Source organism: Pocillopora verrucosa, chromosome 8 (genome assembly GCF_036669915.1).
Source record: "Pocillopora verrucosa isolate sample1 chromosome 8, ASM3666991v2, whole genome shotgun sequence".
NCBI lineage: Eukaryota > Metazoa > Cnidaria > Anthozoa > Scleractinia > Pocilloporidae > Pocillopora > Pocillopora verrucosa.
Genome location: NC_089319.1, coordinates 4,931,025 through 4,944,825, shown reverse-complemented (window position 1 = coordinate 4,944,825; position 13,801 = coordinate 4,931,025). Strand labels below are relative to the sequence as shown.

Below are 13,801 nucleotides of genomic sequence, written 5' to 3'. Positions count from 1 at the left end.
TCTTAAAACCTTAATTATAGAAATCCCTCTAAAATTATCTTTTAATATCCTGCTTTCGAAGTTTCAAGAGGATCTTGAAATACCAAGTCCAATTCTTAACGCATGGGCTCTCCATGCGTAGCCTGCGTCGCAGTCATCCCCCACAGCCGGGATGAATAATACGTCCGGCTTCACCACAGGCTACTCATGCTGAGTCCATTCGTCCTTTGAAGTGGTATTCAAGCTGTAAGCGGAGAACATGCAACCTTATTCACAGGAGATCAGCTACACAAGATTAAGAGAGATTGCCCAGGAATAAGCCATGAATTTTCTCACTAAGTTTGCGTGCAGACATCACTCGACCAAAAAAAATTATCATGAAAGACGTGGGACGCAATTCCTGAAAGTCGCGGTAATTCCCAGTCCCTTAAAGCTGCTTTTTGTTTGTCGTGTCTCCATTCAGGATGGAGATGATGATGGTTTTGAAATTCAAACCATGATAATAACAGGAAGTGGAAGAAAATGCATTGGTTTTAAACTGAACTGCAATATTATTCCTTAGATTTAGGCTTTGAAATATGGATTCGAGCCCGCAAAAGTTACAAGAAATTTTGAGAATTGGGCCCATAGTAGCCTTGAATTTCAAATGTTTGTTGCCATAATCGAAATTTTGTAGGTGATGTTTCCTGGCGCAACAGGTGAACAATTATTTTGTGATACTTGTTTTTAGCAACTTGTGACATCATCAGTGACAGAGAATATGACTCCAAATGATCCCTAAGGTCAAAAGTGCATTCACTCGAGTGAAGTATGTTGTTGATGCCGCTGGTGATGTTGATACCGCTGGTGTTGTTGATGCCGCTGGTGTTATTATGGTGTTTTTTAACGACGTCCCCCTATTGATAATTTCAACGGTACTTGTTCTGGTGGTGAATAAAGTACATCGCGTTGAGACGAGGTGACGTGATGACGTCAAAGGTGTTACAAGCGTGAAAGGCGAATTGTTAACTATAGCAGGAGAAATAGTAAGAAATTCGTTAAAAGAAAAACAGATAAAAAACAGAGACGAAATGATCTGACAAGGAAAAAAGGCAACGAGTTAAATTCAGAACTTTTAAGTTCAATATTTCAAAGTTTCTTTGTTGGGCCGAGGTATTTGTATAACAGGTAACGGCTGTCATTTTCAGGAATTAAAAAGGATCTGTTATAATCAAAGATGATTTTAACAGGGTGTACGTTTTGACTAGCTTTAATGAACGGAAACTTTGAGTGTATTTCTCTCACTTATACCCTCAGTTTTCATTCAATTCCTTCCACGATGACACACGGCTATGGTCTACCGTCTTAAACTTGTTCAGTGAAAGTTTATTAAAGGAGGTATTAAGGTGAAACATCCCACATTTGACCCAATGCCTAGAGGGTCTAATTTGTTTCAACATTTTCTCCGGAAATGAAAGTCCTACGCATCGTCGGAATGAACTTCTGGCGCTGTACAGAAGCTTGGTAACATACAATTGCCTTCCGTGTCTATCAGCCGTGACTCGTAAAATCACTAGATTGAAAAAAACTGATGATAGGTACAAGACTTATGGAATAGAATCACTAAACTAGATAAATAAGCTGAGATGTCAGTAAAAATATGATACACTTGGGCGAGAGTGAAATGTCCGGTTAAGTTTGTATTAATCTACTTTTTTCAGGGAAATGCCAACTTATGTCAACTTACCACACTGCTTACAGGTCAGCGGACACTTTTGCCTTACATGTAAATATCCATTACAAAGTTCTGCCCATTCGGGACAAGTCGAAATCTCATCCTGACACAGGGCTGATGTCCTACCGCCTACAAAGAGGAAATTAAGGAATTTTTGCAATTTTTAAGTGATTCTGTACTCATTGTCCAACTAGTAAAGACTCTATGGGGTCTTGGAAAGGAGCCCATTTCAGCCACAAGGCTCTTTCTATGCGGGTCTCCTCTGATTTAAGAGTTGTAATCTCGTTAATTGGAGTTCGTAAATGGGGTTAGAATAAAGAGAAGAGGTTGTAGGATTACCAGAGGATTGCGAAAAAAGAAGGCCGGGGTTCTGTTTGAAAGGAGATGTTTCTGATGTATCAAAAGTAAATTGTCGTAACGAAATCATTCTTTTTCGTAATCGTATGTTTCGGTCGTGCTCTTTATGCTTATAGTAAAAAAAAAAAAGGTTATCGAATTATGCAACGACAGTTGCAAGAGTCCGCTTGAGTGTCATTAGTGTGATATAACAACGGAAACTTCAACCAATGGAGCTAAAAGCGCATTTCGTCCACAGTAAAATATAGACACTCTTAAGAGGGTTTTTCCTTCCTTTGCCTTGTATTCTCTGTACGTTTAATTGTTATCATTGTATTGACAAGTATGTCATTGATGTGGTTTTGTCAGCAATAAGCTTAAGGCTATGTGTCTTTCTTCGGTAGCCTTTCTGATCTGATTTTAGAGTAAACAGGAGTTTGTTTTATAATAAACAACACAAAAGATAAATGCGTTTGAGGCATAAATTTATCTCGAGATAACACAAAGCTCTCAGTCTTTTTGGCTCCAAGTGATTGATATTTCTAGCGACTGACTTCAAAAGAATTCCGCACTTTTACTTCTTAAATGAAACTATTTCATATGTTATGAGAAGCCATAAAACTCTCAGTTCATGCCACTACGCGAAAATCTACAGAAAAATGCTCCTAAGACGGGACAAAACTTGTGGCACGAACTTAGAGTTTTGGGGCTGCTCGTTCGTTCTAACTAGGGTCTAACGCTCGAAACGTCAGCTTTGAAACTCTTTGCGGTGGCCACTTTACGTTATTAACTCAGTTCGTGATACTAAATTACACTGTTATACTCTCTCACCGACGCAGCTTGCAACAAAGTTTCTTTAGAAACTTACTCCCCTTGAAACAAAACACAGATTGGTACAATTTGTGATTTTCAGATACATTCCATGTAAGCCTAGCAAGCCTGAAATTGCTCGGGAATGTGATCCGCCTTTTCATAAACAGCAAATAAGGTCACGAGAAGGAGATAACTCTTGCCCGACTTGAAATCTTGACCAAAAGCTCGAGAAAGTCGTACGATAAGTAGTTGCGATATTGATAAATTATCTTCAGACGAGTTCAACAGTCAGATCTTCATCTTGAGTAGGGAAAGATTTTAAAAAGAGGACAACACGACAGAGGAAAAATGTGTGGTAAATAAACTTAGGATGGTCTGCGGAAATGACTATGGGCAATTTTGGGGTAAATAAGTATAGATACGTACCTGCCTTTGCTCGTTGGTTCAGAGGATAAATAAAGAATAGCAGGAAGAAGGTAAATTGCGTAAAATCCATGAATTCGGTACTTCTGATATAAGTCAGTTGACTTTATAGCTTAATATTCTACCTTGAGCTGAAATTTCCCATGTAAGCTATTTTCAGACAGAAGCCGAGGTAGTGATGGAGAGTATTATATTTCGAAGGGGTAAATAAAGGTATCAAGGCGCATGATAAAAGCCTGGATCTAGTGTGGTTACCAAGCCAATGTTTTCTTGATCAATATATACTTCTGCCTCGCCTTATCTTGGCTTACTCCTCCTTAACTTTTTAACTCTCGGAAGTATTTGAAACGTAACATTTCCTTATAGGTTTGATTTGTTTTGAAGGAAACAAATGATGAAAATTGATAAACTTATCTACTGAACAGTGGTTTGCTTATATCAAGCAAATCCGCTATTTAACTAATCTTCAGAGTAACTTTACGAGTGACAGTTGTGAGGAAAATTTATAAATAACAAAAATACAAATATAAATAGTAAAATTGTTAATGGAATGGAACTGAAAAAACGTTTATATGTAACATCAATAAAAGCTGTAAGGGAAGTTCAAATATCATACTTTTAACGGAAAAGTTTTACATGATCTGATTTCAGATGTTTAAAAGATTTATATCTACCATCTGCTTTGCTTGAGCTTGGTCTAAACGGCGTGTCACGCATTTTCCGCTTTCAGTTTACTATTTATATCAAAAGGTTACTCTATTAATAACTCTAATTTTGGATATTCTGAAAAGCAATCCTTTGAGAAACAGATTCCATGTGCAAGCGAGGACAATCTTCAACTGATTAGTGCTGAATGTAATCCGGGATTTCACTAGTCAAGGACACTTGCGCCTCAGAGGCCAAACTAAACCCAAACGTGCCTTGGTTACTTGCGGTTCTGCGTGTCTTAGGCGGCTCACTTGTTTTTTACCGTGTGTTCTCGCGGGCTCTTGATGACAATACCCCTTCTACTGATTGACTGTTGTGTTTTCTCTGATATTAGTTTCACGACACTTAGTTGAAGTGCGCTCTCATCTTTTCAATATTATCTCTGTCACAAGAATGCATACATCCGTGAGACTGTCAGAATCATCAAGATGTTTGCTGATGATCCAGCTGTTCTGATGGCAGTATTTTGTTGTTTATCTCCCGCGTCTTCTTCACAAATATTTGGCTCTGACGTATAATCAGTGGTTTCTGTTGGAAGACTGGTGGAGCCTGGTAAAACTTCCCTCGGGCTTTGAGCCGTGGTGAAGTCATTTAAATTTTGTGTCTGTGACACAAGGAGACTAGCTCGTGTTTGTGTAAGGCTGCATGAAAATGCTTTCGATGTTTGCGTTCGAGATGGAACTTGTGATAGCGAAGTGGCGATTTGTTCAGTAGCCAGGCTACCAAGCGCAGCCATCGAACTTTGTAGTGGAGCGAAAGTGTGCGGTGTAGCTCCGGTGGGTAGGCTTTGCGTTGGAGTTACGGACAACGAAGGATAAATTAAGGCTGTAATGAAAATAGATTAGCTTGATGAGTATACTGGAAACAAAACCCTAAAAGCCTGACCAAAATCATGCATGCATGATCTTGATAACTGAGCGTGAAAGAAATAACATACCGCATTGATTACAGGTCCGTGGACACTGCTTCCTGACGTGGTCGTAACTACCGCAGTAACTTGCATGATCAGAGCACTGGTCATGTTTATCTTGACATAGTGGTGCTGAAATAATAAAACACTATTTTAGAACCTATTTAAAAGGATAAATGTCAAATGCACAAAGGGAAAATGATTTTTCAGATTTTATCGCGAGGCTATGGTTTCGAGGTAACCTTGCAAAAAATTCCAGTGAAACAAAAGAAATAAAAAGCTTGAGGATATTTCTACGCGCGCTATTTGTACTGCATTGACGCAAAGTTGAAAATATTGGGAAAATCTTTCCGAGTGGGGCGAACAACCCGCCTACTTCTAAGAAATATCAAAGTTCCTTTAGGAAGAGGGACTTCCCTTAATTGTGTCATCAGGTTTCCTTTCGGAACATTGTTATAATCGAGTCAATTAACGATGCATGTCCACTTATGGTATCGATTGTTACAGTAATTCTGTCGTAACGATCGCATTTTTACGAGTTTGATGAAACTGCGAAAAATCCCCATTATGACAGTTTTTTTTATCATCGAACCGTCCCGTGCAAGTGTAAATTGTCATTGCATTTACTGGAAAACAAAAGATAGGTAACGGAGCGGAAACAGGGCGTGAAAAGATTTTCCCAAGAACAAAGAGAAAGTGTATCTTTCTTAGTACGATTATTCTAAACACCACTGGAGATGCATGGATAAAGTTCGAAATGCGTCTGAAATCTGAGGCTTACCTGCTACTGTGAGGTGAGCTGAATAAAGGGATATTACAAAGAAAGCAAGCTTGGCCAGTTCCATTTCTAAGCCACAGCACTACAAAGAAATCGATCCCCCTGTTGAGTTAAAATGGCTACACTGCTCTCTGTAAAAAAGTTTCTGGGGCGTTTGAGCAGAGATCATTTATATTTTATTGCATGTCACACAAAAGCTTTTAAAATAGTTGTGAGCTTATGACGTCTTTCGGAAGTGGTTTTTATTTCACGCGCGCACAAGAAATTTCACGAATTCCTTAATATTTGTCAGCAACAGTAAAAGATAGTGATGCGGATTCTTATACTTTATATTCTTTGTCAAAAACAATATGATATGAAAGAAATGGATGTACGCACAAGAAATTTCAAGAATTCCTTCGGTAGTGTTTACCAGCAACAGTAAAATATAGTGTTGCGGATTATGACATACTTTTTATTCATTGTTGAAAATAACCAGTAAAATAAAACAAAAAACAAAAAAAAAATTGACAGAGAGACATTCTTAGGGTCAAAGCGATTATGAAAGAAGAAAGGGTTCATTTAACGTTAACACTTTAGACATGGCTAGTTCTAATCCATATTATTGGATTGAAAAAAAAATTCAATTAGTATTTCGTTAATTATAGAAAATTTAAGTTCTTTTTTTTCTGGTTTGCGCGGAGTGTACAAGGGGAGATAGAAGGTTCGAGGGTGTTCACCGTTTTTTCTAAACAAGACAGACTGAGGAAAGAGACGTGCGCTCGGTCAGATTGCCATCTACATTTCCTTGAACAAACTTTTGTTTATGTCTGTGTTAGTGAAGTGAAGGTAGTAAGCGATGTGGAGTCTGGCGCTGGTTCGCTAGTCACACCATTCAAGAACGAGGAGATAAATATTAGAAGTTTTTTCTCTATTTTTTTTCTCAAGGAAGTCCGACCGCTTCCCACAGAAAAAACAATAAAAATGCCTTTGTAACTTAATCAACAAACTTAGAAGCTAAAGCTCAATTGAATGCGTTACAAAATTGCTTTTAGGTCGATGTTACTTAAGAGAAAATATCTGACTTTTATTTTGTCTCGACTAGAGATAATGAAAGAAATTATTTATACTCCATGAAATATTGGAATTTGGCTCGCGCAAAAGGTTATAATGTAGCCGCATATCTGCGGGACCCAGTATGGAAGCATAAGCTTACTTATCTCGTAGGATCTTAATGTGTGGGTTGGGACAATCCTCTCATTATCCGAAATACGCCAAATCAATGGAGATTAGATGGAGGTCCCTATTAGCGTGTGTAATATTACAGATTTAGCGATACAATAAAGTTTTCAAAGACGACCCTTTCCGATGACCCCAAATCAGAAGTTTGATTGAACTATGTTTAAAATTAGTCCATTGCTTTTCCACGATAATGACGAGCATAATAGAATGAAGATGATATAAAATATATTATCATGATACGAGGTGACCGATACAAATAAGCTTCAGGAACATTTATCATTCGTTTGCCCCCTACCAAAGACAAATTCCTCTCGCGCCATTCCGTTGAAAGCTTGGAGGGGACGAGTGCAGCTCTGAGAAGACTCTGGACTGTTGGGTTTCTGTGAATGGAAAACGTTAGCGACAGAACTACTCAATATGTTTCAACCAACTTGCGCGCCATAAAAGCCACTTGAATTAATGGTATGACGGTTTTTTAGATCAAAGAATACCGTCTACTGAAAGTTATATCATTCATAATTTGAAGGGGCTATTTCCTGTAAGATTGAAAATGGGTATGTTTGTGAACTTGCCACCTTCTACTTCAATAAAGAGGGAAATACTTATGACAATAAAAGTTTCCTCAGTTGGGTTCAAAAGGCTTCAACTTTCCCACGGCTTGACAAGAGAAGAGTCTAGTTAAACAATCGCTATCAGGAAAGGCACTGAGAACGAAGGTCAATTGGAAGTATTAGTGTCACCGGTTAAAAATGGAAACGGAAAAGACGGAAACCGCAGAGGAGTGGGTGGCGGAAAGGCGAGGAGCAGAAGTCTAGAGATGATTCTCTTCAGTGATACGTCTAGAGAAGTCTACACTACGGGGATTTAGTTGTTTGTCGTTCATCATTGGGATGGGCTAAGGAAGAGGACATTTCTCATGTAGAGTCACGTTTGCTCGCTCATTTATGGCAGTAACAAGGGTCTTCCATTGATCAGTCTATTTTTTTCTTAATGTGTTTTAGCTGTAGTCATAGTATATGCCGCTCAATTCTGCCTCTGCACTGCGCCGTCGTGCGCGCATTCTCCAACAGTCTCTTGGGAGGCTGATGAAAACTGATTATTTCTGACCTTGGCCGGGCTGATGCGATTGGTACTACAAAATGTAGTTAATCTAGGGCGGTGGATAGGTTATCACGACCTTAACTAAACCGAGCGCTGGTTGAGTTCCATTGCAAAAAGTTGCGGCTAGAAATGATAAAATTTTCAAGCAGATGTAAGGTTATTAATTTTATTTACAAATACCGTATCACGCAACTAAGTTTGCGTGATTTAGCAAAGAAAATTAAATGCTTAACGGACTGGCTTTAAGAAACTTTGATGCCAGTCCGCTAGGCATTTTTTAAATTCGTGAGTGCTCAAACACAAAGTTATTTCGAAGTAAACAACTTTATAGCGCGTGAGGGATCTGATAAGAGTATCGAAGGCTTAGGGAAAAATACACAAGACTGTTGATTTTGAGTAGTTTTCCTTGGCAGTGAAAATTGAAGGTTGTAGCGCAAGACGAGCGCGAAGACCACGGGCGTAGCGAGACACCAGCTTAAGTATTGTCCTTTTCGTTCGCCTCACAGCCCTCGACGCCTGTCTCGCAGGTTAAAAGATTATGACGTGTTTTTCTTTTAGAAGCCCACTTGTCTAAGAACCTGAATCATCAGTTTCTTGACCAAGCAGACTTGTCAAGGCGGAAATGCATCTAAGAGTGAAGGGGAAATCAAATTTTGTTGACAACTTTCTTTCACAAGTCTTGTGTGCTTTTGTGAGTGCTGAGTAAATAGTGTTGACACCTGTCAGGGAAAACATGTCAATGTATTTTCAGCTGATTACCTGGCCTCAGTTCGTACACTTCGCTGGCCCTTGCAAATGATGGACTTACAAGCTTTCATTAACCACAGTTTTTTCATTTCGAAATGTGCGTTTTAACCTGTCTTCGCAGAAAGAAGATATTTGCTCAATACGAAGAACTAACTCAAAAAACTTATTACATAAACAGAGTTAGGTTTGTTTTCATCAATTTGAAGCACGTGAAAGACCACCCTGAGATTGACCTGACATGATACTTGACTCAAAAAGCATTATCAACATTTCATTTGGCCGCGATTGGGTTGCTTAGAAGCTACAGAGGGTGACATTTATCGAAAGTATTTCTGAGTGGACTGATAAAGTACGGTTTCTTTCTGGGAGAATGCTGCTATCACATGAACAATTTCTTGGCTTGTTCATGTCGTTTCTTCTGACAGATGGCGCATGGGCAACTGCGACAGGTATTCCGACGCAAAATTTTTTATCGCTGAGTTTGACAAACTAGTAAAATTAGGGTTGCACTTGCATGCTGAAAGTTACCGATGTATTGTAATAAGGTCTTACTGAGTTATTTTAAAAGAAAGTTGATTTGAAAAGACTTGGAAATAAATTAAATCTTTAAAATTCCATGGCTGTTTACAGAAGAAAAGCGTTATTGAAAAATAAACCGGCCAGGGCGCATCCTTTAGTATCGTTGAAAAATTTTGCCAAATATAGCGAGAAGGGCACATGACGGTCAAAAACATTACCACCGATAATGAGTCATACATATATGTCGACAGATTCTCCTATTCAATCAGTTCACTTTGGCTAAATTCAAAACACGCGACATAATTGTTCTCTAAAAATTATCAATTTTTCTTGATTTGGACATGGTGACTTAGAAAAATAAAAAAAAAGACAAAGAAAAAGAACACTTCCTTTGTTGGTTGCAACGTCTTTAGGTAGGATAGAATGTATTCACTAAATAACACATACTGCAGAAGCGAAGGGAAGCGAAGATCAAGAAACAAAATATTATTCTTTCGAGGTTGAGCTAGCCCTTTAATGTTCCAGGTTAATTGTACTGTCTTCTAGTACATGGTCTATACGGATTGTACCGAGTGGCCCAGGCAAAATCTTGCTATATCAGGGTAAAATCTTCGTCTATGGGACGATCTACTAACGTGGGAACAGCATATGGAAAATTGAAATCATCACTTGTGTAAATAGACCCAAGAATTGCTTCCCTACTTTCAACTTCGTTAGGCCCTTATTTTAGCTTTTATTGTGATTTTTTAGGAATCAAATACTTTTTGGCAACTTGTCCTGGACAGAACTGCGATTCAGTTTGTGCAACATTTGGTTTTCAATGTGCTAAAACGGGGCAAAGCTTTCCAGATTCATCTGCTTTACCCATATTCGAATCTCTGGGAATTTCGTGCAAAACTATCAACGGCAGCGAACAATATGAAAGTGAAGAGCGCCCTTGTTACTTTGCGGAGTCTCACGTCACGAAATGGGTTGGAGTATGCGTCGGATTTAAGGGTATCCCTGGGACCATTGACTGTCACACGGCCAACAACACTTACATCCGCAGGTTGTGTCCATGCTTTGATCCTACAGGTAAGTTAGTCTGCTTTTTTTTGAAACTGATGCAATACTCTCTATCGTTCATCATTTTTTTTAGCTTAAGTTCTTGTTAGTCATATTAAGAGGCTCTCTCTACCAATTACCAATAAAAGTTGGTTTAACTACCAACGTGTCAATTTGTGAACTAATCTAGAAATATCCAAGGCTTCGTACGTTTGGACGGTCCAGTATTCTAAATCCAAACTTTTCAATAATGAAGCGGTGGATCTTGTTTCTTTCCCAAAAGCTACTCTAAGCCCCAATATATCAAGTAAACCACCATCTAAAATAAAACGTTCGACGAAGAAATTTTCCCCAGTGTCCCCCATTACAGGAGGACGTTTTTCCACGAAAGCACCTCCAACTGCGACAGAACCTTCCAGTGCTCGAAGAGCTCCAACTACAACAGAAGCTCCCACCACAAAAAGAGCTTCAGCCACGAAAAAACCTCTCACTCCCCACATAGCTCCATCTAAAGCAGGAATTTCCACCACAAAAAGAGCTCTTGGTACTATGGAACCTTCCGCGAATCAAAGGACATCTGCTGTAAAATCGCTCATCCCAGAGGAACGAACCGGAAAACCAACAGGGGAAACTAAGAACACTTCATCTGACAACAAAGAACATTCGGGAGCGAACCCTCTAGAACAGCAGATAGGAACAAGCGGCGATGCTGATAGAACAGCTCTTATTGTTGTAGCAGTTATTGCTGCTGTTTTAGCGCTCTGTCTTTTGGGATTAGCAGTTATTTTCATGAGGAATAAGAGGAAATTTATCAGGTATTTTCGATCAAATACGTGTTGGTTAATTTACGTAGTTCTCTCTTATCTCCAACTTTGATTATGTTACTGGTCGTGGACAAATTTCAGTTTAATGCAGAACGTAATTTACCCTTGATATAATGAGCTTATTACGTCTCAAACCATCGTTGCTGGTCCTCAGAAACGTGAGCTTAAAGGACTGCAGTTCAAGAAGGGGATAGCAGTAAATTCATAGCACAACGTTATAATGGTAAATTAAGTTATCATAAGTATCTTATTATGACAGTTTCCACTGTGATCCTTTTGTAGATCCTTAATTGCTTTAACTTCTTCGTTTACATTTTTGGTCAATCCTCCTCTCCTTGATGTGTTTGCCCTGATCATGAAGGTAGACCATCAATTCATTTTTTCAGTGAACGACAATTTAAAAGGACCCGCTTTGAAAGAACTAAGAATATAGTGAAGTACTTTTTGTGATTGTTAACTTTAACGGCTCTTCTGTATTAAATTGTTCCAAACTTTTAAAGGCCACCTAACCAAGATAGTGGGTTATTTCCTATTGTAAAAATGAAATACAGATGTTTTCCTTCATAGTCAGAAAGAAGACACAGATGTTTATAACGAAAAGCTTAATGTCAAATTTAGCAAGAACAAGAGCGACGCAGTCTTATCTGATACGATGGATGGTTTAGCTGTTGATGGGACTGATCAAGAAAACAGGTAGGCGTATGTTAGTCATATTGTGACTTTCTATAACTGACAATGAAAGGTATTGAAATGTTTCAAATGTTTTTTGATATAAATATACAGCTACTGCGAATTGAGATCTGCTGACTGCTCACTACAAAACAGAAAGTTGAAGACTGATTCAGAGGAGAAAGAAAGATAATAAAAAATACGACGTTTCCTTAATAGCAAAACCAGTTTGATATGAATTGTGTTTATTGTCTTTAGCATTATTCATTTCCAGGAACTTAATTTTTCCATTGATATTGTTCGACTTTAGATATGCGAGCCTGATAGAAAAGTCCACTGACAACATTTTGTATGCAAGGTGAGGTCTTGGTGTCTTTTGCTGTTAGGGCTAATTAATTTTTGGTTCTACTTTGAGGTGAAGAGATTGCATTCTCATCGGGAAGATAGGGAGCATCGCAATGTAGGCTCCTTTTTCCAGCTTCATACACTTTTTCAGAATTTGTTTAGCCACTGTAGTCATGCAAATCACGAGTACCTCGAGCTATTCATAGATTTCAGCTCTGGTCTATTTGGATGGACTTCATTGCAACGAAATATTGATGTCATGCTATCCACCCCTCCCTCCCTCCCCCCTTCTCCCTCCACCCCTCCCTCCCTTCTTCACTTATCTTCTTCTTACGCTTCTAACTGTTAGCGTCACCGAAGAAAAGAATATTTGCTTTGTGTCCGGTAACAACAATCACGTGTACGACAGGTGAGGTGCATTTTTTAAAGAATATCTCTCTTTTGACTTGATTAATCAGTTTGAACCATAAAATGCCACAGCGACGTATACTAGCTGTTGTGATAAAAACGATGAAAAACTGCTAAGAACGATGGATAAGCCTTACCTTTTCTAATAATAGTAATAAAGTCGCTGGTTTGAACCCAGCAGTAGCAAGAGGCTAAACAGAACTACCTAACTTTACAAAAGGAAACTGAAACGAAACCGACCGATCATAACTGATAATGACTTTGCTGCTTGATCTTTACTGCTGATACGATTACGACAAAGCTGATCGATTAGTTGTCAAGAAACAGACCTTTGAGATTCGCCTGACAAACAAATCTCCTTTTAGCTCTAACGACGTCCTTCGCTAGGGTTGTCGAAGTGCACGTGTCACCCGGAAACATTTCCTTCTGGCACCACTCACCCCTACAAGATCAAATTAAATAGATTGCTTCACTCGTCCTCTACAATTGGGACCTTCTTACTTCTAAATTTATACGTATTTTATCTTCTATTGTTTTAGATTAGTGTAAGTTCCTTTTATTGAGCCGCTGAAGTTGAGGATTTTAAATCAATCAACAGTTGCAGAGTCAGCGCCGGTGGACCTCACTCAAGTCATCATTGACCCATCATTGTGTTCATGATCTGGCAACAAAATCGCACTAATCAAAACCGCTACTATACCAAATAATCAGCATGAATGTCGTGTGAGAATAATTTTAAGATTAGTTTATAGAAAATTACTGTACCCGAAAAGATACAATGAAAGGAGATAATTACAACTGTCTATTGATGTATTTCCCTCTCTTAAGGGCGTTTACATTGTAAAATACATTGGTAACCTTCCAGACATTAGACCTGAAAGCCGTAAGCTGACCTGAAGTGAATTTTTGCACTTCTCGTGTGCAAGGCTTTTCATGATCAGTCAGGGAGCAGTCGCCTTGAAACTTGCCAGCTCATTCTTCTTCTTCTACATATGCCATAAAATATCACTTGCCTTTGTTCAGCATTCTGCATGATACGCAATCATCACGGTATGTTATACCATGAAATGATGTATTTCATTAGGATGCTTTTATAGAATAAAACAGGTCACTGATTTCCATATCAGGCAACCTCACTACTGATTAGTAAAAGCTGCTAAAGAAACTTGTCATGGGAAAAATGCTAAACGTTAAATAATCTCCACGATTAGTCTCCATGTTTGTTAAAAATCTGACATTTAGTCGTTTATCGAGTAAAACTT

The 13,801-nt window shown here is 38.6% G+C and overlaps 2 protein-coding genes and 1 long non-coding RNA gene across 6 annotated transcripts in view; 1 reads left to right on the top strand and 2 right to left on the bottom strand.

Annotated features, from left to right (window-relative positions):
- LOC131796551 (uncharacterized) overlaps positions 1 to 3,408 on the bottom strand; it is a 3,808-nt gene extending 400 nt beyond the window's left edge. Inside the window, exons 1-3 of the long non-coding RNA XR_010718562.1 lie at positions 3,269 to 3,408; positions 1,706 to 1,822; positions 1 to 987 (exon numbers count right to left, since the gene is read on the bottom strand). The exon at positions 1 to 987 is cut by the window's left edge and continues 400 nt beyond it. This is a non-coding gene — a long non-coding RNA (uncharacterized lncRNA). The remainder of the gene's footprint in view (positions 988 to 1,705; positions 1,823 to 3,268) is intronic.
- A 64-nt stretch (positions 3,409 to 3,472) lies between these two features.
- On the bottom strand, positions 3,473 to 5,803 carry LOC131797734 (uncharacterized). The gene is made up of 3 exons (XM_059115410.2): positions 5,665 to 5,803; positions 4,911 to 5,015; positions 3,473 to 4,798 (listed from the first exon to the last, which is right to left on the bottom strand). The coding sequence occupies exons 1-3, from the start codon at positions 5,726 to 5,728 to the stop codon at positions 4,359 to 4,361; spliced, it is 609 nt and encodes a 202-aa protein (XP_058971393.2). The 5' UTR covers positions 5,729 to 5,803; the 3' UTR covers positions 3,473 to 4,358.
- Positions 5,804 to 9,018: 3,215 nt separating this feature from the next.
- LOC131797904 (uncharacterized) lies at positions 9,019 to 13,638 on the top strand. 4 transcript variants are annotated; one of them, XM_059115564.2, is made up of 7 exons: positions 9,019 to 9,179; positions 10,000 to 10,323; positions 10,796 to 11,108; positions 11,685 to 11,810; positions 12,097 to 12,144; positions 12,481 to 12,540; positions 13,079 to 13,638. In XM_059115564.2, the coding sequence occupies exons 1-7, from the start codon at positions 9,101 to 9,103 to the stop codon at positions 13,086 to 13,088; spliced, it is 960 nt and encodes a 319-aa protein (XP_058971547.2). In that variant the 5' UTR covers positions 9,019 to 9,100; the 3' UTR covers positions 13,089 to 13,638. The 4 variants fall into 4 exon arrangements, with proteins under 4 accessions (XP_058971547.2, XP_066027464.1, XP_066027461.1 ...); XM_066171367.1 differs by having other exon boundaries at positions 10,664 to 11,108; XM_066171364.1 differs by having other exon boundaries at positions 10,649 to 11,108.
- Positions 13,639 to 13,801: the final 163 nt, after the last annotated feature.